Here is a 25277-nt window from a genome sequence, read left to right on the forward strand (position 1 = left end):
AAACATGTTATCTCTATTTTCTATTTTATCCATGAAGAATATGTATACTTTTCTAATAAAAATAGCAGGGTGTTTTTTTTTTAAAGATTTTATTTATTTATTAGAGGGATGGAGAACACAAGCAGACAGAGCAGCAGGGAGAGGCAGAGGCAGAGGGAGAGAGAGAGGGAGAAGCAGGCTCCCTGCTGAGCAGAGAGCCCAATGCAGGACTCGATCCCAGGACCCTGAGATCATGACCTGAGCCGAAAGCAGCCGCTTAACTGACTGAGCCACCAGGTGCCCCAAAGTAAAGGTTTTTTAAGGTAATTCAACTAGGAAAAACATAGCCGTTGACTCATTTCTTTAACCTATTTTGACCATTAGAATTGATGCCATTTTTATGTCTACTAATAACAGAGCTTTTGTTCCTATTTTTGAAAATGATGTTTATTTTGCTTCACATCCTCACCTACATTTAATATTTTCGGTCTGTCATTTTAGACATTCGAGTGGTTATGTGGCATCTTTTATTTTTAATCGGCGCTTCCACGGTGACTAACAATACTGAATGTCTTTCATGCACTAACCAGCCGTTCCTGTGCCTCCTCTGGCTGAAGTCTCTGTATAAATCTTTTACTCGTAATTTTAGCGGATTGTCTTCTTCAGTAAGAGCTCTTCATATATTCTGGATACAAGTCTATTACATACATATTTTACAAGTATTTTTCTTTTATTCTGTATAGGAGATCTTTAACTCAGGGTTACAAAAATAATGTTTTTAGAAGTTTTATGGTTTTAGCTTTCACAATTAAGTCCTTTCTTTTTTTCTGTTTTGAGGGGTTTTTTCCCCAATTATTACTATTATTTTTTAAAGATTTTATTTACTTATTTGACAGAGAGAGCACAAGCAGGGGGAGCAGCAGGCAGAAGGAGAAGGAGAAGCAGACTGCCCACTAGGCAGAGACCCAGACCTGGAGCTTGATCCCAAGACCCTGGGATCATGACCTGAGCCGAAGGCAGACACTTACCCGACTGAACCACCCAGGTGCCCCTCAGTTGTTTAAAGTGTCAAATACATATAACATAAAATTTATCGTCTTACCCGATTTTTACAGTTCCATGGTGCTAAGCACATACCTGATGTTGCACAACCGTCCCCACCATCTGTCTCCTGAAATCTTTTCATCTTGCAAAACTGAAATTCTACCCATTACACAATAACTGTCTACTCCCCCACCCGGCTCCCTGGCAAGCATGATTCTACTTTCTGTCTCTGATTTTTTACTACTAGATTCCTCATCATGGAATCTAGAATCGTACAGGATTCATCATTTTGTGACTGGCTTATTTCACTCAGTATGTCGTTTTCGGGGTTCATCCACGTTCTAGCACGTGTCTTTTTAAGACTGACCATTCCGTTGTGTGTTTGTACCACATTCTGCTGATAAGCATTCATCTGTGGATGGACGCTTGGGCTGCTTCTGTGTCTTAGCTGTTGTGAATAATACTGCTGTGAACGTGGGTTCACAGATACCTCTCTGAGACCCTGCTTCCAGTTCTTTTGGCTCTATGCCCAGAAGTGAAATTGCTGAGTCATATGGTAAATCTGTTTTTATTTTTTTGAGGAACTACCACACTCTTTTCCACGAAAGCCATACCGCCTTACATCCCCCCCGTCGTGTACTCAGTCCCGGTTTCTTCACATCCTTGCCGGCACTTGTTCTTATGTTTGTTCTGTAGTAGCGTCCTAATGGGTGTGAAGGGCTGTCTCATGGTGGCTTTGGTCGGCCCTTCCCTGATGATTAGTGATACCGAGCATCCTTTCCTGTGCTTATTGGACATTAGTATATCTTCTTTGGGGAAATGTCTGTTCAAGTCAGTTTTTTAACTAGGTTGGTTGTTTTTGTTGAGTGTTAGGGGTTCTTTATGTACTCCGGGTATTACTTCCTTATTAGGTAATACGATTTGCAAATATTTTCTCCCATTCTTTACATTGTTTTTTTCGCTTTCTCGATAGTATCCCTTGATTTACAAAAGTTCTTAGTTTTGTGGAGTTCAGTTTGCCTATTTCTTTCTTTTATTGCCTGTGCCTTTGATGTTATAACCAAGAAATCATTGCCAAATCCAATGTAATGAAACTTTTGCCCTGTGTTTTCTGCTAAGGGTTTTTTACACTTTTAGCTCTTATGTTTAGGTCTTTCATCCATTTTTAGTGAATAAACTAATAAGTGAATTGAGCGAAGTTACATGATATGACGTCAACACAAACGTCAATTGCGTTAACTTTTATATATGGTATGAAGGAAGGGTCCTACTCATTCTTTTACATACAGATTTCCAGTTTTCCTGGCACCATTTGTTGAAAAAACTGTCCTTTCCCTATTGAGTAGTACTGGCACCGTGTCAAAAATCATTTGACCATATATGTGAGTGTGTATTTCTGGACCCTCTGTCCTATCCTATTGGTCCATACATCTGTCTTTATTCCAGTACCACACTGTTTTGATTACTGTAGCTCTAGTAAACTTTGAGTAAGGAAATACGAATCTTCCAACTTTGTTCTTTTTCAAGATTGTTTGGCTCTTCGGGGCGCCTTGGTGGCTCAGTGGGTTAAGCCTCTGCCTTCGGCTCAGGTCATGAACCCAGGGTCCTGGGATCAAGCCCCACATCGGGCTCTCTGCTCAGCAGGGAGCCTGCTTCCTCCTCTCTCTCTCTGCCTGCTTCTTTGCCTACCTGTGATCTCTGTCTGTCAAATAAATAATAAATAAAACCTTAAAAAAAAAATCTACCTCCTTGGTTAAGTTAACTACTAGGGTTTGTTTGTTTGGTTTTTTTTTTTAATGCTTTTGTACGTGGAGCTGTTTTTCTTCCTTCAAGATAGTTCATTTTTACTGTATAGAAATACAGCTAATTTGTGCATGTTGACTTTGTATCCTGCAACTTTGCTGAATTCATTTATTAGTTCCAAAATTTTTTTGTGGGGGTGGAATTGTTTATTTTCTTCATATAAGATCATATAATCTGGGAACAGAGATTATATTACTTTCCAATTTGGATGCCATTTATTTCTTTTTCTTATCTACTTGCTCTGGCTAGGACCTCCAATACTATGTTGAATAGAAGTAAAAGCAGACATCCTTGCGTGGTTCCTGATCTTAGAGGAAAGTGTTTCAGTGTTTCACCATTGCATATGATGTGCACTGTAGATCTGTCTTAGTTGTAAGAGCTCTTTATGGCTTTCATTATGCTGAGGTAGTGTCCTTCTGTTCCTAGTTTGTTGAATGTTTTTACCACGATAAAGTGTTGAATTTTGTCAGATGTTTTTTCTGTATCAATTGAGATGATTGTATGGGGTTTTTTTCTTTTCATTCTCTTAGTGTAGTATATTATGTTGATTTGTGCTGAACTATCCTTGCATTCCAGGAATAAATGCCACTCGTCACGGTGTATAATAATCCTTTTAGTATGCTAAATTCTGTTTAGTAGTGTTCTGTTCAGAATTTTTGCGTCAGCGTTCATAAGGTTTTCTTCTGCTGTCTTTTTTTAGCTTTGGAATGAATTTGGAAGCATTCCTTCCTCCTCAGTGTTTTGGAAAATTTGGAAAAGGATTGAGATTAATTCTTTAAATTTCTAGTAGAATTCACCAGTGAAGCCATTAAGTCCAGGGCTTTTTTGCTTTGTCAAGAAGTCTTTGATTAATAATTAAATCCAGGCTGTGATTCCTGTCAGTACTGTGCTGGGGTTACCTGCAGACATGTCCTGAACACAGTCATTACGTCCATCCCTGAGCAGGCCACGTTTGTTGGTGGTACTCTAAACAGTATTGTCTTTTTAAGTTTGTTTTTAGATTGTAGAAATAAATTGATGTTTGGGTAGTGACCCTGTACTCCATGACCTTGCTAACATCACTTAGTAGCTTTTTTATAGGTTCTTTATGATTTCCCATCTAAGTGATGTCTGCAAATACAGAGTTCTTCTTTTTCATTTCTAATCTGTAAGCCTTTTATTTTTGTGCCTTATTGCAGAAATTTCTTTTTTGTATCCTGTAGCATGAAATCCAACCATTTTAACAGACCACTGAACTCTATGGTCAGGTCACAGAGGACCTTTTCACTGTGAGTTTTATGATCTATGAGGTTGAATTTAAATAGATTGACTTTACATTAAAAACAGAACCAGATGGGGGCGCCTGATTGGCTCAGTGGATTAAGCCTCTGCCTTTGGCTCAGGTCATGATCTCAGGGTCCTGGGATTAAGCCCCACATCCATCTCTGCTCAGCGGGGAGCCTGCTTTCTTGTCTGTCTCTGCCTCTCTGCCTGCTTGTGATCTCTCTCTCTCTGTGTCAAATAAATAAATAAATAAATAAAATCTTTTTTTTTCTTATTTATTTATTTGACAGACAGAGATCACAAGTAGGCAGAGAGGCAGGCAGAGAGAGAGGGGGAAGCAGCCTCCCCGCTGAGCAGAGATCCCAATGTGGGGCTTGATCCCAGGACCCCGCGATCATGACCTGAGCTGAAGGCAGAGGCTTTAACCCACTGAGCCACCCAGGAGCCCCAATAAATAAAATCTTAAAAAAAAAAAAAGAAAGAAACAGATGACTGAGATGATGAAACTTTTCAGAATTTTTTTTTTTAAGATTTTATTTATTTATTTGACAGAAAGAGAGCAAGAGAGGAAATTCAAGCAGGGAGAGTAGGAGAGGGAGAAGCAGACTCCCGGCTCAGCAGGGACCCCACGTGAGGCTCCATCCCAGGACCCTGGGGTCATGACCTAAGTCGAGGGGAGAAGCCCAATAACTGAGCCACCCAGGCGCTGCAAAACTTTTCAGACTTAAAAGCACAATACACCTCTTTATACAGGATTTTAGAAATGAGTGTGCAGCTGTAGGTTTCATTTTTAATGACATCACAGATTTTGAAGTAATATCAGTTTTTTATGATAGAGTTTATCATTTATGAAATATTGACCCAGTGACCTCAGCTCTTCAGTTATGATGAAAGGTCCAGTCTAACCTACTGAATGTAATATTTATTAAAAATGAAACTTCTCTTTTCTGTTACTTAATCGATAGCACATTAAGTCATTTATTAATATGATTACAGAAGGTCTTTCGATATGCCCCCTCCCCCTTTGTCATCTCATTTAATTTTAACAACTAGGAAACAGCAGCCTGAGCTAGAAGTCAGCGGGTCTGTCTAATCATGCGCTTGTAACTTATGAGATGCTGGAAAGAACGATTAAAATTGGCAGAAAGAAAATAACCTGTAATTGCTGTTTAGGAAGGAACAAGCCCCCTTTACATCATTACGTGGGTAAACCTACCTGGAGGAGATCTGTTTTATTCAGTTAACTATTATTTGCTTAAAACAATGAGTTTGGTGCAGGGGGCATATTGGCCAAGTGTGGCAAGGAATGCATTGCATGATCGGTGTTGGCAGGGAAGGAAATCAAGGGTAAGAGGAAGAAAAAAGACCTGCAGACAGACACAGGAATGTTGACGCACATGTCTCCAATGGAGTCTCGCGTTTTTTATTGAAACAGAATGTATATCTAGAAGAGGGCGCATTCCGTAAGCGTGCAGCTCAGTGGATTTTCACAAATAGGGACTGCGTCACGATTGAGCGCTCCTGCCGGCCTGTGCCAGGGTGACACCTTCGCTCTGATCTGTTCTGCTTTCCGGGGGGTACTGAGCCACACTTCGGGTTATGATAGCTGGAGTGATCGGATCCCTACTGTGAGCACAGCGTTGTTGAGCACTGTACGGGTCTTACGTCCTTTACTCCTCACAGTGACTTTGGGGAGAGAGGTACTAGTGTCCACAGCTGCAAGGTGAGAATAGAAAGAAAAGGTTTTACAAGAGCCACGCTTCGTAAGCTTGTGCTCTGTGTCAGGCACTCTGCGAAAGCCCGCGTGGTCACGCTCTCATTCTGTTGTCTCCCCATCCCAGAGACTTTCGCCCTTTTGCGGATGAGCAAGCTAGGAGTCAGCAAGCTCATTTGCCCCAAAAGCCTGTGTTCTTCACCAGTAAACTTGGAGGTCGGTGTGTCACCACAGAGGAAATCTTGTAGGTGAGCAGATGGAGAGAAAGAGGGAAGGCAGCCAACTGCAAGTTGTTGGACAGTATAATTCTCAGAGGCCGCACCAAAGAGAACGAAGGCAGGCAGGGGAGCTAGAATGGGGCAGAAGTCTGCCTGATTCCAAGAGGACAAGGGATACTCAGTTAACAAGGTCTTTGACCCTCTTCAGGGAGCTGCTGATTTAAAGCTACGTGTAGATGAGCCTATGTCCAAATAAGCAGCGAAGGACTGAGCCTGGTTTAAAGCACAGGCTGAGGGGCTCACAGAGCTCTTTCCAGATAACAGATCATGGGAGGTCAGCTGGAAAGGCCCGGAGAGGTCCGCCAGCCCCCTCCTTCCCAGAAGAAGAAGCGGGGGGCCTAGAAGTGCAGACATTGTCCAGAAGGCACTGAGGAGCGCTGGGCACGTGTGACTGACACATCTCACCAGTCACGTGCACAGTCTTCCTTTGGAGGCCTCCAGAATTCCTTGTTTGAAACCTCTAGCAGTGGGGGCGCCTGGGTGGCTCAGATGGTTAAGCGTTTGCCTTCAGCTCAGGTCATGATCCTGGGGATTGAGTCCCGAATCGGGCTCCCTGCTGAGCAGGGAGCCTACTTCTCCCTCTGCCTCTCTCTGTCTCTCATGAATAAATAAATAAAATCTTAAAAACAAAAAAGAAAGAAAGAAAGAAAGAAACCTCTAGTAGGGGAACCTGGGTGTCTCAGTCAGTGAAGCGTCCGATTTCAGCTGAGGTTATGATCCCAGAGTCCTGGATCAAGCCCCGAATTGGGCTCCCTGCTCAGCGGGAAGCCTGCTTGTCCCTCTCTATCTGCCCCACCACCCGCCCCTGCTCGCTCACTCTCTCAAATAAATAAAAGTCTTTAAAAAAAAACAAAAACTTGCAGTAAACATGCACAGTGTTGCCGGTTTTCTAGCGTCTGAATAACATACTCATATAAAGTATTTAAATTTTGTGCCAGAAATTACTACTAAAGTACATTCAAGTTTTGCCTTTTATCCTTAGCGGGGAAAAAAACTTCGTGAGTCCTGGAATTGGAAGATACTGAAAAGTTGTAGAAATTATAGGAAAATATGCTCCAGCGTGTTTCCCTGTCACCTTGCTCACTTGATGCGTCCCTGTGGCGGCCCTCCCTGCAGATACAGGTTCTGAGACTTGGTCCCAGGCCTCTGCCCAGGTGCCTGGTTTTTTGGCCCCCTCTGGCACGCTGTCGACGACCCAGAAATGGGCTTCTGTGATCAAAATGGTGAGGGAGTTGCCTCCCAAAATAAAATGTTCTTTCTTTGACCGATCATCTGCATAGAGCTGCCTGTTCAGCATCGCCTCTGATGGACCAGAATGGTTCCTGAGGCTGATATAAAATCAGATCTAATACTGCCCAAAAAACAGGCCCAAGGGGCTAGCCACATAGGTAGCTCAGTGTTCTTAGGGCCTCTGAGGGGGTTTGTTCCTGCGAACTTTTCGGTGGCTGTGTAGCAGGCAAAGCAGAATGTGGGTTTTATCCTCACCCCCATGTCCCTCCCTTCTGTGTGGCCAAAACACGGAGTCCATTTTATTTTCTCCATGTCATCTGCTCCTCTCGTGGTGCATGTTCTCCCTCCAGCTGAGGACTGGTGAGGACTGGGGCCTCGGGGGCAGGGGGGCGTCTTTTGGATTGGGGAAGGAGGGCTTTTGTTTCTACTGTAGGGTAGCAAAGGATTCTTGCCTGCTTCCTGCGCTGCCGTTTGGAATTAGAGGTTGAACCGGGGGCATGCTAGAGGTTGAACCGGGGGCATGCGTTGGCTTTACAATTTTATTTGTCTTTGATTTTTTTAAGGGTAAATATTCACTGCATTTCTTTTGTTGGAAAACTGCGTAAGATTCATGGCTTTGCTGTCTAGTGGTGTATAGCTTTTTCCCTGTCTGAGCCAATTTTCTGTTAGGAGTACCTTGTTATGATTTATTTCAAATAACTTAGGTTAAAAAGTAAGCGGGTCTCTGACGTTTTTTGTTTCAGCTCAGAGCACAGTGAACCAGTATTAGAGACACATCTGATCGCAGCATTTCCCAGCGAGACACAGTTGCTATTGATGTCCATAATTGATCACTTTATTAACTGGGGGAAAAAGAAGCCTTATTGAAGCAATAAAGCATAACTTCATTATGTCCCGGGTGCGGAGAGCAGACACGTTGGAAAGTGGCTGACAGGCTCCCATGTCAAGGCTGATTCTGATAATGATAATATTTAAGGAGCATTGATTGTTCTGTAATTGGATTTTTCTTTCCGTAGGCCTCTTCTGAAGAGCTGAAAGCTGCCTACCGGAGGCTGTGTATGCTTTACCATCCCGACAAGCACCGAGACCCCGAGCTCAAATCACAAGCAGAACAACTGTTTAACCTTGTTCACCAGGCTTATGAAGGTCAGCGGAGGGCTTGGCTTCACACAGACGCCCTGGAAGCAGCTGCTCGATTTTTAAGAGACTTGATTTGTAGAGGACAGAAAGAGAGTCCTTAGACGTGTATAAGAGAGGAGGGTTAGGTCAGTGCTTTTTTACTGACAGGGTCCTTTGAAAGAGTAGTATTTTGCTTCAGAAATCGATATGTGTCCAGTGAGTGGGAAGTGCGAGTGCGGGCAGAGCAGCGGACGGGCTGGGCTGCGGGGAGCACTGGGGCTCTGAGTCGCTCGCTGGCTTTCTTCTAACGGGAACTCGTAGAGGTAAAAGGCTGATCGCTGCCAACAAGCCCCCTTTGTTCTCTTGTTATGAGAAGATGTACAAGAACGTGGTTTTTTTTTTTGGCCCTGATTTTATTGGCTCCGGAGCATTCAGTGAAGGAAAGGTTCTAACAGAAGGAGGAGCCCGATCTTAGGAAGGCCAACAGGAAGTAGAGTCAAGTAACGCAGGGTTTTCTGCTTACATCTCCCGTACTAGAGAAAGAAAATTCTGTGACGTGGTTGGGTATAAAATGTTCAAGTCGCTGATAGGTCCCCGGTTTCTGTCGGAGATGGCGGCGAAGCTCTTGGTCACGCGGTGGTGGTGGTCACACAGCGGCGCAGCTGCCCTCAGTGCCCCGAACCGTACACTTCAAAGTGGCTAAAATGGATTCTTTGTTATGCATATTTTGCCACAATTTTAAAAAGAAAGATTAAAAAATATTAATTTACTCCTGAGACACGCACCAAGTAAAACAGGCTGTTTATTCCAGAGCCGTTTGGTGATTTGCTCCTTGGGTAGACCAAAAATTAGTAACGTGTTTCTTCAGAGAAGAAAGACTTCTCGTGGCAGTCGCAAGAGCATATGCTGTATTTCACTTAGTGGTTTTAGCGTAAAATTCGATTTTACTGAGGAGGAACGCTCGGGCCGTGGCACGTGGCGCGGGTCTGAGCTCAGTGGTGGGTCTTCGTCTCACGTAAGTCCAGTGAGACCGCTTCCGCGGCGGTCCTGACCAGAAGCCTTGTCCTTCTGTCGCATCCTGCTGGCTGAACAGCTGCGATACTCTGACGGCTGTCCCGATCACCCTCAGCCCATTCGTGCGGTTCTGGGGATTCAGGGCAGAGTTAACAGAAACCCTCGCGGAGCTGGCGGAAGTGCTGCGGCTGCAGAGCTGGCCCCAGTGTTCACCCTCACGGGGAGACCGGAGCAAAGCCGTGAATAAGTAATTCCCTATGAAATCCTCCCGATCCGCTCGAGAAGTCTGCCTCCCACGTTTCCCAGCGGTCAGCATTTCTTTCTTCCCCATTAGATTTGAATATGGATAGAATCATTTACATCGTTCTTTTAATTAGGCCTAAAAATATATGGGAAGTCTCAAGGGAGAGAAGATTCAAAGGTCTTGAACAGAAACTGGCAGAGGAGAAGAGGAATGACCATTAGCTTTCCTGACACTTGTGTTCAGTTCGGACACCCTTCCAGTGGCTCCGTCCCTCACTGAAAGACTTGCAGGTGCCGAGTTAGGTGACGTGGCTGCCACCATGGTGACAGCTGTTTGTGTCTTTAAATGATTTATAAAAAAAGGAAAGATTGGGGAGAAGACCCTGTCTTCAGAGTTAGTGAAACTCTGTAATAGAGCAAATAATAAATCACCTTTTTCTACAATCAGAGCCTGTCTGAACAGGCTTTAAAGACTGGAACGAACAGCCCAGGTACATTCCGGGCCACAGCAGAAACTGAGCTGTGTTTGAAACAACTGTTCTTTTTTTTTTTTTAAGATTTTATTTATTTATTTGATGGAGATTACAAGTACACAGAGAGGCAGGCAGAGAGAGAGAGAGGAGGAAGCAGGCTCCCTGCTGAGCAGAGAGCCCGATGTGGGACTCGATCCCAGGACCCCTAGATCATGACCCGAGCCGAAGGCTGAGGCCTAACCCACTGAGCCTCCCAGGCGCCCTAGAAACAACTGTTCTTTAGGGACAGTCGGGAGCAGCCTCCTGTAAGGTGAACCTCACAATTTAAAAGTAGCTGAGACACGAAAATCCAGTATTTCTCATTTGTGTCCACCTTTCAGCACGTCCTAGGTCAGATCTAAGAGGCGGTTAGGAGGAAGGACGCACGGGATGGAAGGTTGGGGTTGGATAGGGAAGAGAAAGAGGTGAGCTTACCGGGTGATGTTGTCGCCGGCTCCGAAGGGAGAATTCCATGCTCTCTCAGCATGTGTCGTTCTGAATTTGCAGTGCTCAGCGACCCCCAGACCAGAGCCATCTATGATATATATGGGAAGAGAGGACTGGAGATGGAAGGATGGGAGGTAAGAGAAACCGCGCATCCTGTGTCCCGGAGGAGCCCTCCAGCTCCACACCCTGCGATCATGGGTTGGAGAATACCGAGAGGTGCCAGAGTCCCGTCCTCATCGGTCTGTCAGTCTCAGAAACTGAGTTCCAGGCTCCGCTGGGCATCTGCGCACCTCTGTGTACCTGGCAGGTCAGTCACCCAGCTTGTCCCCAGTGTCCTGACCTGTCCGGTGAAAAGCTAAGGGCGTAGATGCTGCCAGTAATTCCTGACCCTGGGGAGGGCCCAGGCCGGTTGCGGGGTTGATGGAAGACCGTTTCTGTAGAACACAGCAACACAGTTCTGCCTTCACCTGCATTTCCTGCCCAGCACGGTTCTGTGCCCTCTCTCCACCCCAGCTTACCTGTAACCCTGTCTGGGACGAGTTCCTGTTGGTCACGTGCTGTGCGTGTGAACGAAACGGAAGCACAGCAGAGTTGAGAACTGCCGGGCTAAATGGCTCTTCGTGAAATAAGCTCCCCCACCCCCACCCCCCGTTAGCCAGGCTGTATGAAGAGTCACTAAAAGTCACACGATTCTGGGCTCCTTCACGCCACCTCTGCCCAAACCTCATGCACGTCCTCACTACCGTCTACAGCAGGAAGGCCCGAGGCTCGAGTGGGAAATCGAATACGAGAATTAGCGGGAAAACTCTTAAGTTGCTGTAAGAACATGTAGGTGTTAAGATTTAATTTCATTAAAGAGACTTGGTTCTGATGCCCGAGAAATGGTGGGAGGCTGTTAGCGTTAAATTGGCCTTCACTGATTTCTCTCATCGCATAGATTACAAGGCATACGCAAGGGCATAAATTACCCTTGAAGTTCTCTCGGTACGTAATCTCGAGCCGGAGGCCTGTCTCCTCTAACTAGCATCGGAGCCTTCTCCAGGCCTTTGGAGAAGGAGTGCGAGAGAAGCCACACGGGTTCTAGTCCCTTGCCGCTGCTGCTTCGTATTTATGGCAGCTTATGGACCATCTTCTGCCTGTGGCCAGGTTTTGGATGCACACGCAATGAATTGTAGTTGCTAACACTTATAAAAATGGGAGGTTTTACATAAATATCCAGTTGTCTGTCTTCTCTTGGAAAAATCGGAAAATCTGGTAGCAGCATATCTGAATTGTCCTGTGAGGATCCTCTGCCCCGTGGGCGGGCCGTGGTGTCGCCCGTCCCAGTGCTCACCACCTCCTGTCGTCTGACCGCTGGCCCGCCCTTCATCCACGTGTCCCACCTGGCTCCAGTGGGCATTTGGGTTCTGACCTGTGGCTTGATGAAGGCAGCAGCGCTTCACGTCACATTAGTTCCTTGTTGCAAAGCGTTTGGTCCGATGGCTTTGATTTTTCCATTCCTGAAGGGAAAATAGAATCCCGTCGTATTCACTGACTTTCTCCTCATCCTTTGTGCACATGGTCAAGCTCCCTTGTGTTTTGAACACGTGGGTCAGTTATGGTTCGGATGGGTACATTCAGGGCCCCTGAAAGGCCGGAGGCTCCCCCTTCGGAGTCTGGATGGTTCATTCCCAGCATCATCAGCGCATCTGATGGAGCGGCGGGATAACGTCTTCCTGACAAAATACCGCCTGGTTTCCTATCGCCAAACCAAATTATCTCCCCATTAGAAACAAAGCAAAACCACATACACAGTAATGATTATAAAAGTATGTAGGCAGTCACAGATGGTGAATGGATAAGCTTTTCTATTCATATATTTTAGTAAGCTACTTTATAAGGAAATTAAGTTCTCATCGATCAGAATTGAGTTTTTTTTTCATTGATAACTGAGCTTTTTTGCATTTTGCTTTTTTTCATTGATACTAAGCTTTCACTGAAGATAAAAATGCCTTCAAGGAAGAGCATGTGAAGATACCTCCCCGATATTTACTAAGAAGTGTATGGGTGCCTCACATACAATAGAAACGGAGCCCGTTGTTCATGCCGCACAGGAACGGTCTCACCGAACCCCAGAGCATTCTGTGCGGCTGGTGTCGTTCTCCTTCAGGGAGACCGTCCCGCCCCTACTGGTTAACATGCGGATTCTCCGGCTTCAGCTGAGTTCCCTTCGTGCTCTTGCTGGTGCTCTTCAACTGTTTAACTTTTCTAATTGCTGACGGTATCCGCTTGCCACATACCTGTTAGTCGGAACATACGGGCAGTCGCTGAAGGAGGAAGGGCACTGTCAAAACCATAGCACCTGAGACGCCTTTAGTCCTGAGATGTCAGAGCCCGCCTGGTGGGCCCTGGGGAGGAAACCTGAGCTTGTTCAGGCTGCACAAGATACAAGCCCTGCTTTCAGCCGTTAGTCAGTTTCAAGGTTTGTTTTGTTTCGTTTTAGAGAGAGTGAGAGTAAACAGGGGTTTGGGGCAGAGGGAGAGAATCCCGAGTGGTTTGCACACTCCGCGCAGAGCCCGACGGGGCTTGATTCCACAACCCTGAGATCATCACCTGAGCCGAAATCAAGAGTCAGATGCTGAGGGGCGTCTGGGTGGCTCAGTTGGTTAAGCATCGCCTTTGGCTCAGGTCATGATCCCAGAGTCCTGGGATCAAGTCCTGCATCGGACTCCTTGCTGGCTGGGGAGCCGCCTTCTCCCTCTGCCTGCTGCTCCCCCCGCTTGTGTGCTCTCTCTCTCTCTCTTTCCGACAAATAAAATTTTTTTAAAAGGGGGCTCAGAGGCCTAACCAGTTGAGCCACCTATGCTTTGCCCTTTTGTTTCTTTTAACCTTCAAGAGGCTTTGTCATTCTCCAGCAGGATTCCGAAGGAAGAAGATGCAGATGTACAAGTGATCGCCACTTGGGAAACCAGGGAAACCAGCCATTTTAGTTACCCAAGTTGCTTAGCAGTGTTTGTGCAATACCCGTGTTGGAAATGAAATTGGCTCGAGTGGCGAGCTTCACCTTTGAGCGGGGAGTGCTCGGTGGCGTTGAAGCTGGTAACGGTGAGCCGGCGGAGTGGAGAGCCCGTGACTCAGCACTGGGAGATGTTCTGTCGCGTCCTTTGGCTTACACTGCCCACGGTCTAGTTTCTGTCCGCAGGCCCTGCCGGTATCCACATCTCCCTCTTCTGTCTCCTTGACGTCCATCTTACAGTGGTTACGACAGTGGCCTGCATTAGGCAGAGCTGCAGTGTGGTCAAGGTCGTGAAAACGAAGACTTAGAAGCTCTCACAGACTAAGGAGACGGGATGACAAAATGCAAGGCCAGAGCCTAAACCGGATCCCAGAACACACAAGGGATATTAGTGGAAGAGCTGGTGAAATCGAGAAGGTCCGGGTTCCGTTCCTTGGAGTGCCCTAGGGTTGGCTTTGAGCTTTGGCCGCTGTCCTGTGGCTGTTAACATCGGGGGAAGCTGGGGGAAGGGTGTAGGAGAACTTCCTGTACTGTCTTTGTAATCTTTCTGAAGTTCTAAATAATTTTCTAAAATTGTTCTGAAACCAAAGTCAAGTAGCTGGACTCAGAATTTTCAGACCAGACAACCCCTCGGGAATCCTGTAGTCTAACCCCGTCGCTGTAGCAGGGATCTGAGGCTTAGACAAGCGAAGTGACCCTCCCCGCGCCCCTGAGGCTGCCAGGAGGTTAGAGGCAGGGTGGCAGAGCCTGCCCTCTGTCCTTCGGCCGCGCTGCCTTGCTTTTAGGGATCCCTGCCCCCTCTTCCACAAGGCGGATCCGTCTTCCTCGCCAGCGCAGGGACGGACCTCTTTGGTGAACGGGACAGGTGTGTGGATTCAGGGGCTGCACGTGATCTGCCTTGTTAATGGAAAGTGTCTGGTAATCACCAGCTGGCGTGCGGTTCTGGGTGCTGTGTTCCTGGGTGTGTCTGTCTAAGGGTGACTGAGATGGAGGAAAGTGATGTGTGGCTGACTCTCTCCTTCCCTTCTCTGCCGTGGTGCACTGCGTGTAAAGGGCGGAAAGGACAAACGATGTCCGGGGCCTTGGAAGCGGGCTCTGCCCTGCGCTACCCAGCTGGTCACCGCTCTGGAGGTGCCAGTCGTCTTGACTTTGCAGTCCGCTCTGATTATGCACCGGCTGTTTGCCAAACCTGTGTACAATTGACTAGAAATGGAATGACTTCACACGTTTGGAGTATTTGCCTCTTCAGCTCATCACAGAGGATGGCAGAGAGAGAGGAGTCTGCGGCTATTAACTCAGTCGGCAAAGGTCAGACAGCTCTAGAATTTCTAAAACAAATCTTGTTTTGCTCTGACCTCTGCAGAGCCTGACGCTCTCCAGTCTTTTAACTCCTGAAATCTTACAAATCTGCGTATTTAACAAATATCAGGAGAGAGACATGTTCATGGAGTCTGTGTTGCTGCTTAAAGCCTGGCTCGTCAAGCTCGTGCTTCGTCTGCAGTAACAACACCTGTGTCCCGCGGGACGGAGTATTCGGTGGGAAACCTCGTCCAGGTAGAGCAGCCGGGTTATTCCGGGACCCGTGCAGCAGGTGTGTCCCATCCAGACCCTGCTTGACCTTGGTTGTGCAGCACTTAGGTCACCACTGGCAGGTTCCACAGTCATAGGCCCGCCAGGTTGGGGTTCAAAGGTCGTGAAGAATTTCTCAAATACTTTAAATCCTTTTTTTCTGATCTTTCTTGATCTTCACGGTTAAATGGAGTAGTTGGTAATTTCTCCCTGAAATTTGGCTTTTATTCTCTGTGCTGAAGGGAGAAGCTGGTGGGAGACAGGGATGTGATAGAAGCTGAAGCCCTGAGCTTCCCTGCCCGCGCTCTGCCCCCGGCTCAGTCCAGGGTAGGGACGCAGGGTGGGTGCTCACGCCTCAACTGCAGAGAACCAGCAGGCTGAGCCTCCGTATCCGTTCAATACGACCAAGGATGGTGCTGGGAGGCCACAGAGCAGCCACTGGCGCCACTGATCTGCTCTTGGGTGATTTTTGTGTTTTTATTCTGAAACTTCCTTTAGGAGAACTACTGCCCCCTTTTAGTAATTCTTGGTTGTATCGGGTTATGAGAGGAAAAAGTTTTCTTTATTTTTTTCTCTTTACTTCCTGAGAGAAGTCGTAAGCACATTTTTCAGTGGGTTTTTTTTTTTTTGATAAGCCAATTTTTTTTTAAAGATTTTATTTATTCATTTGACAGAGATCACAAGTAGGCAGAGAGGCAGGCAGAGAGGCAGGCAGAGAGAGGGAGGAAGCAGACTCTCCGCTGAGCAGAGATCCCGACGTGGAGCTCGATCCCAGGCCCCTGGGATCACAACCTGAGCCAAAGGCAGAGGCTTCAACCCATTGAGTCACCCAGGCACCCCTGGATAAGCCAATTTTTATATTACTTTTTCTTTATTGCTGAATAATAAACCAAGGTGCACAAAACCTAGACTATGACCCATTTGTGTGTTAGAACACACACACACACACGTATGTGTGCACAGAGATGTCTAGAAGACAGAAAAACTCGCTGTTAGCCTGTGGGAGGGGCGGTGGGAAGGAGGGTGCTATAGGCGAGTTGCACTGTTTGCTTTATATCCTCCTGTACTATTTTGATTTTTTGCTGTATGCGTGTATTTTTTTAAACAATTTTTTAAACTTGTGATTTCCAGGATTGCTTCTTCTCACATCACCTCCCTTTTTAGCTGTTCTGTGAGCAGCCTCTCAAGGCTCCTCTGTGTTTCTCCCACTGCTACAGGCAATGTGCTCTCGGGGCGTCCCCCCGCCCAGCTCCTGACGCTGTCCCACCCCGATCTCGGTGTTTCTCACAGGCCGTGGCATCTTGGACCCTAAAATCACATGGTGTGATTTCCTCTTTCACAGATATGGGGCCTGAGGCCCACGGTGGCCTTCCGTTGCCTCTTTGAAATCTCTACTTCATGACACGCTAAGAAAAGCCACGGTGGGAGGCCATATTTCCTCATCGATCTGACATCATTGTGCGGCCCCCCGTGTTCAGGGGGTCTGCCCTTCAGTACGAGAACTGTGAGTGCTGAAGTGCATCCAACATCCTGCGTCCTCAGGGTCCTATCGTAGTGTAGTGGGGAAGGTTGCAAAAAACGCCCAGACCTGATGGCCGAAGACCCCTTGGTCCAAGCCCAGAAGGCATCCCTAGCGATGGCCCCGGCGTGCTGGGGAGAGACGGCCGGGCTGTGTGGGCCCCTTTGCCCTTTGCTTCCATCTTTAAGGTTTATTGTCTGTGCTGGGACCGTTGGGAAATTTAGACCATGAGACTTAAGGTGATGTGTTCTTGGGGAGCCTGGGTGACCCAGTCGGTTAAGTGTCCGACTCTTGATTTCAGCTCGGCTCATGATCTCAGGGTGGTGAGATCGAGCCCCAAGCAGGGCCCCAGGCTGGCTGTGGCGCCTCCTTAAGATTCTCTCCCTCCCTCTCCCTCTGCCACTCCCCCCCCCACACTTGTGCGCGAGCTCTCTCTCTCACCCTGTCTCTCAAAAAATAAATGAAAATTAAAAAATAAGGTGACGTGTTCTTTGTAAGGTTCCTACAGCCTCGCATCAACTACTGAAACCAGGGAAGTCATGCTTCCGTCTCTCCGGAGAGCTGAGGAGAAGGCCCGTGTCCATGGGACAAAACCCCACTGGGCGTCGCTGGCGTTGTTAAGTCCTGGGGAAAGGAACACGAGCCCAGGCCACGCGGACTCGCCAGTTAGCCGTGTCAGCTCTTTGCGTCTGTCTTCCTCGCTTTCTGGGTCCTTCACTGTCTCCTTCTACTGTGCCCGCAGGTGGTGGAGCGGAGGAGGACGCCGGCCGAGATCAGGGAGGAGTTTGAGCGGCTGCAGAGAGAGCGGGAGGAGCGGAGGCTGCAGCAGCGCACCAACCCCAAGGTGAGCCAGGCCGGCGCGAGGACGGCGCGAGGACGGCGCAGGGCGTGCGAGCCAGGAGGCCCGCCCAAGATCCATGGTGCTGCTGGCTGCTGGGGTGTTTTGTGGGTTTTGTTTGTTTGTTTTTTGGTAATAACGTACAAAACTGGTGGAACAGAGTTTTGTTTATCCAAGTGGTGTCTTTAAGGAAAGCAGCTCCCGGTGGCTTTCAGCAAAGCTGCGGCCGAGGACCTGAGAAAAGGGTTTTCAGCCATGTGCAGGGCAGCAACCCTAATTCCATGGTTCCCCAAAGCCAAGGAGACATCCCAGACAGCAAGCAGCACAGGCAGGTCCCCGAGACCCTTCCCTGCAGTCGAGCTGCCCACACTCTTGCTGGGTGACAGTCGGGACGCTCGCTGTCAGGGAGAGGGTGGCCACCTGACCACACTGAGGCAGCTGGGTTCCCTGCATTGCTTAGGACATGGGACAGTTCCAGACTGCCTTGTGCAGGGGCCTAGGCTTTTATCCTCCCCGGACACCAGGGCCGTGAACACAAGTCACTGGGCTCTTATGGCAGCGACAAGATGACCCCCTTTGACTCGGTCAAGTCCCCAGGGGAGTTTGAGTCCTGTGACCTAGCAACGTGCCTGAGTCTGGGAGCTCCTTCTCAGTCCCACGTACGGTATCTCTGTCCTTTGGTTTGTTAGGGAAGCGCGTTCTGAGTGCGTGCCCCAGCCCTGCGGCAAATGGGACACGTCAGTCAGTCAGAGGTACCAGATGTGCGAGTGGCTAACCGAATGCGGCCCGGTGTTCCCGTTCAGTGTGCTGGGGAAGCGGGGCTCGGCCTCCGTCAGCCTGGCCAGGGTGGCCTGGCAGGCGGCCTGAGCGTCTCCTGAAGAAAAGAACAGACACTGGTGTACAGCTGGGAGGTGCGATAATACGAACTTCTGATCAAATATGTTCCAGAAAGTGGATTTTTTAAAGACTCCCACAGCACTTAGAGGACTGGATATTCAGAACACTGCCATCTATTTGAAGCCTGCATTTCAAAGTATATTTATAAATGCCCACACCTCTCCTTTCTGCCCAGCCTCCCTGCAACAGATGATGGCGTCAGTGGTGGCGAGCGGCTTTTGGTCACAGGCTGGTGGAGAAGTGAAACACCGGCCAAACCGACTCAGGGCGGGTGACATAGTCGGGGTCACTAAACATCTCGGGGGCGCCTGAACCGTGCTCACGGGGGACCTTTGCGGAGTCGGCAGTCAGGGCCACGCACTGTGGGGAGGTCCGGTTTGAGGGGTCGGCGCTGGCAGATGGAGCGAGGGTTGGGGAGATGGGGTGGGAGCCCGGCGGGAGCGCGCTGTTGCCCTGGTGTCTTTGCTGCGCCGGCTGGAGCTCTGCCGCATTCAGAGCAACGAAGGGGAAAGAGAACGTCACAGTAGCCTGAGCCTCTGTGTCCTGCAATAAAATTGGCCATCTGGGTGTGCGCAGTGATTGCTTATTGGGATTCTGTGGAAATGTGTCTCCGGGCCATGTTTCTGTGGAATGAGGGAGCACAGCTGTGACCGTTCCACACAAGCGTGCAAGTTATTGTAAAACTCCTAATACTGCGCTACTGGCATAAACCGCTTCCAGATAAGACGTTTTCGAACCAGAAATAGTGATAACCAGATGTGGGCTGTGCAGCATTTCAGGGAGAGGTTTTGAGCTGGGTCTTTTATTCCATTTCTGAGGGTTTTGCTTTTCATAGTGGAAGGGTTTGGAATGTTCTCATCCTAAGAAGACAGGGGGGTCCCCTCTTTTAAGAAAACCACAGAGGAAGGACACTGCGATGACCATCAGGCTCAGCACTAACCTGTCCCCAGAGACTGGTAGGCAGGTACCATTTTTGGTCCTGCCGTCTGAATCTTGGACGGGCATTTCTCTCCGTTGTTACCAGAGTTTGTTGGGCGGGAGTTTTCTAGTAGGATGTATGTACCAAGAACAGGCAAAGAGGTCAGGTGAGAAAAGTCACAGATTGGAATTCCTGACTCTGATTCAGTGATGCGGGACCTGGAGCAAAGCATGTGACCTATGCTTCGTTTTCTTGTCTGTAAAATGAAGCCATCTGGGGGCGCCTAGGTGGCTCAGTCGGTTGAGTTGTCAGCCTCTTGTTTTCGGCTCAGGTCATGATCTCAGGGTCGTGGGATCAGGCCCTATGTCGGTCTCCATACTCACCGCAGAGTCTGCTTGTCCCTTTCCCTCCCCTCTCTGCACCTCCCCTCAGTCGGTCTCTGTCTCTTTTTCTCTCTCTCTCAAATAAATAAAATCTTAAAAAAAAAAAAAAAAATGAAGCTGTCTGGCTTTCCTGTCATACAAGCTGGGAAATGATTTAACTTTTTTTTTTTTTTAAAGATTTTATTTATTTATTTGTCAGAGAGAGAGAGAACAAGCAGGCAGAGTGGCAGGCAGAAGCAGGGAGAGAAGCAGGCTCCCCACTGAGCAGGGAGCCTGATGCAGGACTCAATCCCAGGACACTAATGACCTGAGCCGAAGGCCACTGCTTAACCGACTGAGCCACCCAGGCATCCCGGGAAATGATTTTATAGTTAATTTATTAGAGACAGACAAGCCTGCTAAATAAATGCATAGCGGTGCTTATCAGGTACTAGTGAGGTTAAGAACTCAGTTTCATTTTCATTTTGCCTCCAGCACTGCATGGGAAACGCTTGGTTTGGTCAGGCAGTTCTGGGCCCGTGGTGGTTGGGTCTGGATGGGGTCTGGCAACTGGGATTTCAAAATGGCCCTCGGACAACACCATCAGCCTCCTGCTGCGGCCTTGGCCCAGTGGTGTTAAGCATGCCCGGCTACCTGTGAGTCCTGGCTTGTATAAATGAGCTTGGGAAAGCACTATGGGGCTCAGAAATGACGAGCGCAGCCCCCAGCTCCAGTGTGCGACCCGGCGGTAGAATGCGTGCAGACTCGCTCACGAGCAGATGCCAGAGACAGGGTGGTGGAACATTCCACTTGGAGTCAGGAGCCCTGCACAGGGATTCAGAGTTCTCCCTCCCATCCTGGGCCCTGGGTCAGGCTGCTTCTCCTGTCTTAGCTCAGTTTCCCCTTGTGTGCAACGGAAGGTTTGCCACAAAACCCACTGCTTGGGGTCAGAAGACCCCAAAGTCCTTGGTTTCCTCGCCTCTGTTTTCTGTGTTTGCTGCATGAGAGGAAAGTCCTCTGTGTCCCCTGCCGGAGACCCCCAGGCTCAGGTTGCTGGTATCCGGGGACCTCCCGGGCCCCCGCCCTGAGCAGCTCTGGGAGGGCGTTCGGGGCCGGGCCAGACGGCGAGGCTCGTCCCCATCGAGAGCGCCACGTGCGACTGGACTGTCGCTGCACCACCCCGGCCACCCTCCCTCCATCCTCCGGATCTCTGTCTCATTGGTTCAGTCCATCTACAGGGCTTGCCTTTTAAAGATTAGGACCCCACCAGAGGGTTGTTCCGTGTTGCATTCACTTGAGATTGGTTCCCTTGATTCTTTCCTTTGTTAATGCCCGGAAGCCTTCCCTCCCTCCCACGGCGGCCGCTCTGGGGTCCAGACAGCGGACGTTACTGCCGCCTTCTGGGGACCTTGTTCCTGTTCTGTGCGAAGCAGAACACTAAGTCACGAGCTGTTGGAGAGCCGTTGGGGGGCCCGCCGCCGTCTGCCTCCGGGGGTAGGCTGGCCGCCTGCTGATCCCATTACGGAACAATTCAGCGGGCTCGCTGCGTCCTGTCGGTTTCCTTTTCGCTGCTCAGAGGTTCACGTAAACTCCCTGGCAAACCTCCTCTCTGATTTCAGAAAGGCCGGCTTATCGGCGTGGTTCCTGCGATAGCTTAAAAATAGGATTCAGCTTTATCGGGAAAAGAATTTAAATAATGTATCAAGGAAGACATGTAACAGTAAAAATATTTTTAAATCCCAAAACGTTTTCATAAAGATGCAGGATTACATTACTCAATTATTTTTAAAGGGTTTTTAAAAAGCTGTATCGCGGCTGACGGTCGTAGGCATTCGAATGAGCCCGTGGCTATGACTTCAGTCTGTTAGGGGGAAATGGCCCTGATGTCATAAACCGACTCGGCTTTGCTGACAGGAAAATTGTGCCGAAGGAAAGCTCTTTGGACCCATATGTTTGTTGTGTTCGATGGCAGGAGGGGACGATTTAGCGTTTGCAGAAATAGGCAGCCACCGCCGGGGAAGAGACGGGGAAGTTGTCGTAGAAGAAGGGACTGAGTGAGGAGGCAGAGCCTTTGCGGGAGGCAGGAGGCTGTTCTCCCCCATCCTGTCAGCGTCACCGCTCCGAAGCAAGTTGTCCAAGTGAGAGACTGCTGTTTGGGGGGTGAGGGGACACGGGGGTGAGGGCATCTTTGGACGCTCCGGTGAGCCTGCGTTTGATCCTCCCTGAGCTCAGGCAACACAGGTTCCGACTCTGATCTCACAGTGACTCTGCGGACACGACCTCGAGAGCCACCCTGGGCCCAGCAGCCGGAGAGCGGCTGCACGTCGCCTCTTAACGCACTTGCCTCCTGGGGGAAGTTTCAATTAGTCATTGAGAATGTGTTTGACAGAAATTTCTCACATTATCCTTATGGCCAGATAAAATACAAACGTGAAAATAATTCAGAACGGAGCATTCCTGGCTGAATGAACGACTGATTCTCCTCAAAGAGGGTTGATGAATGCGTCATCGCCAGCCTGGTGAGAACCTTCTCGTCGTGGGGGAAGGGCTGTCACTTCGCATGCTCAGAATTTCTGTGAATGATGTCGGTGAAGATGTGTCTGTCATACTCTCCGGGGACCCAAGGCCGGAGGACAAAACGACGGTTCTAGAATATCGCAGTGAACTGGAGTGGAAAGGTGGCGCGGGCTAGCTCCGAGAAGGCGAGCCGGGGAGGAACGGTGGTCCGCACTGGCTGGGCTTACTAATATCAACAGCAGTTGAGAGTAATGGTGGGCTGAGGGTGGCTAAGGGTGACTCGGGTTCACGAGGCGGTGTCGACTGGGTGCCCGTACGGAGCCGGGCCCTGCTCCAGGTGGGGGCGTGCGGCAGAGGACGGCAGACAATCGCTGCCCTCTGGGATTCGAGTTGAGAGAGGCAGATACTACACCCCAGACACGACTCGTAAATTACGTGCTATGTTAGGAGGCGATGACGCTGAAGCGGGGAGATAGGGCGAGGGAAGGGGGCAGGACTGCAGTTTTAAATGGGTGCTCGGGCCTTGCGGGGCAGGCGACACTGAAACTGAGAGGAGAGAAGAGCTACCGTGTGGGTATCGGGGAAGAAGCTTCTGGATGGAGGGAGCAACCAGTTCAAAGGGATATGGTGGGTCTGGTATGTTCGAGGAGTAGCAAAGAGGCGAGTGTGTGCAGCAGTGGTGAAGGGAGTTAGTAGGAGCTGAGGTCAGGGAGGCACAGCTTCCCCTCCCCGTGGAGAAGCAGCAACTGGTCTTAATTTGTGGTGGTTGCGGAGAACAGAACCAACAGCTCGAAGACGATTTTGGCTTGGTGCGAGGAACAAGGCGGGCTGCCGGGGACTAAAGGAAACCACACTTCTCTCCACCATCTCATCCTGAACACAGAGCAGCAAGGACCTACATCTTCCAGGGGGGTGGGGGGTGGGGGGAGTTATGTAATTAAGATAAAAATAAGTTTTCCCGGCTGTTCACAGAGTCAGTGTGGGAGTGGATTCCCGGCCGGCAGGTGGTGCTCCCATCCGGGCTGGGTGGAGTTCTCTGATGACCTCTGGGTTGGGGTGGGGGGGTCTCTCTCACCCCAGGCCCTGCCTGTGCGTAATGGTGTCATTTGGTTATGTGGCTCTTCCCAGGGAGGAAACTTTTGACACTTACAGGCACAAGAAGTCTACTGATTTTTAAATATGCATAAGGCCTTTTTGAGATTTTAATCACTTTTAAAGATTTTTTTATTTATTGGAGAGCATGAGCGGGCGGGGAGCAGCAGAGGGAGAAGCAGACTCCCTGCTGACCGGGGAGCCCGACGCGGGCGCCATCCCAGGACCCCGTGATCATGACCTGAGCCAAAGGTAGACACTTAACCCACTGAGCCACCCAGGCGCCCCAAGATTTTGATCGTTTTTAAGGAGACTCTAGTTTTGAAGTCTGAGGTATGGGAACATTTTTCTCAGTTTCTTTGTGGTCTAAGTAATACGCATAAGTAGTTGAGAAAGTCAGTTACTGGACCTACTACAAAAACAAGCTCTCGCCACTCCCCACTGGTCTTTCCAGGCCTCGCTGCTGCCCCTGCCCCAGAGGCACCAGAGAGAGACACTGGGAGAGAAGGAACACAAGCAGGGAGAGTGGGAGAGGGGGAAGCAGGCTTTCCCCAGAGCAGGGAGCCCTATGCAAGGCTCGATCCCAGGACCCCAGGATCATGACCTGAGCCAAAGGCAGAGGTTTAACGACTGAGCCCCCCGGGCGCCCCCGCTCTTAGGTCTTCTGTCTCTTTCCCCCAGCCTGTTGGCATCCTCTGAGGCCCCGCTCCACCCTCCCCACTCCCACTCCAGTCTGGACCCCGCACTCGGGGCCCCATGGGCTGCTGTACGGCGGGGGCCCCACGACTCTCCTCACCGGCTTCCTAGGAACGCGTTTCTGTTCGCTCAGGCAACACCTTGTTCCCCAGGAGCAGCCACAGGGCGCACTGCCGGCCCCGAGAGCCCGGAACAGCACCTCCCTCCCTCCGTGGGCTCCCTCTATCCCTTCCTGTGGAGAAAACCCATCTTCCAGCAGCTTCATTAAAGGAAATCCTGGAAGTCAAATTCCTTGGTTCTTTTCTCCCCCATTTTATGGTCTCTTTTTTTTTTTTAAGATTTTATTTATTTATTTTACAGACAGAGATCTCAAGTAGGCAGAGAGGCAGGCAGAGAGAGAGGAGGAAGCAGGCTCAGAGAGCCCGATGCGGGGCTCGATCCCAGGACCCTGGGATCATGACCCGAGCCAAAGGCAGAGGCTTTAACCCACTGAGCCACCCAGGCGCCCCCCATTTTATGGTATCTTGAAAGAGAAAATAATAACGTAAGTACTGACGCATACACAGGCGTACGGCGGATCACGTGTGTCGTCCGAGCCCTTACAGTGGTCGGGCTCGGAGGTACACCCCGCCTGACCCCGGGACAAGAGTCCTGCCCGCACCGGGCGTCCGCCTCCGCGGCCCCCTCCTGCCCCATCTCCGGGCTGCAAAGACCAGCCGAAGGGGGTCATCCTTCTGCTGCCTTTTAAACTTTCTCACAAATTGGATATGTGCTTGAGTGATCCGCTGTTTGCGTTTTATTGTTTTCGAGCTTCACAGAAGTGGTCCGTGCTCTAGGTGGGCCTCTGGGACTTGTTTTCTACCCACACCTCCTACCCGTGCAGACGTCTGTGCGTTTCACGAAGTCGTGACTCAGTCATTCTCGCTGCCGTCCCAGTGTATGCCTTCCCCTGCGAGTGGGTGTCTGGTCTCCGGGTTTCTGCGATCAGGGACGCTGCTGCTGGGGGGACATTCTTGTGCTCATCTCCTGGTGCGTGTGTGCGGGAGCGTCCACGAGCTCCTCGGTCTAAGCTCGAGGGGTCCCGGAACGTGTAGATGTTCGGCTGGGAGAGATGGTGCCGCAGCGTTTTCCGGAGGTGAACCGCGGCCTTGCGTAACTCAGGATGTCTCGATTGGGTCTTCAGACCTAACTAAGCGTAAAGCTCGCGTCTGGGTCCTTCTCACAGTG

The 25277-nt window shown here is 49.5% G+C and overlaps 1 protein-coding gene across 1 annotated transcript in view; it reads left to right on the forward strand.

The window, feature by feature from the left end:
- DNAJC11 (DnaJ heat shock protein family (Hsp40) member C11) overlaps positions 1 to 25277 on the forward strand; it is a 67891-nt gene that overhangs the window by 13264 nt on the left and 29350 nt on the right. The window contains exons 2-4 of the mRNA XM_046007822.1: positions 8328 to 8457; positions 10707 to 10780; positions 17472 to 17573. Coding sequence (XP_045863778.1) covers positions 8328 to 8457; positions 10707 to 10780; positions 17472 to 17573 — 306 coding nt within the window. The remainder of the gene's footprint in view (positions 1 to 8327; positions 8458 to 10706; positions 10781 to 17471; positions 17574 to 25277) is intronic.

Source organism: Meles meles, chromosome 1 (assembly GCF_922984935.1).
Source record: "Meles meles chromosome 1, mMelMel3.1 paternal haplotype, whole genome shotgun sequence".
In the NCBI taxonomy this organism is placed as follows: Eukaryota; Metazoa; Chordata; class Mammalia; order Carnivora; family Mustelidae; genus Meles; species Meles meles.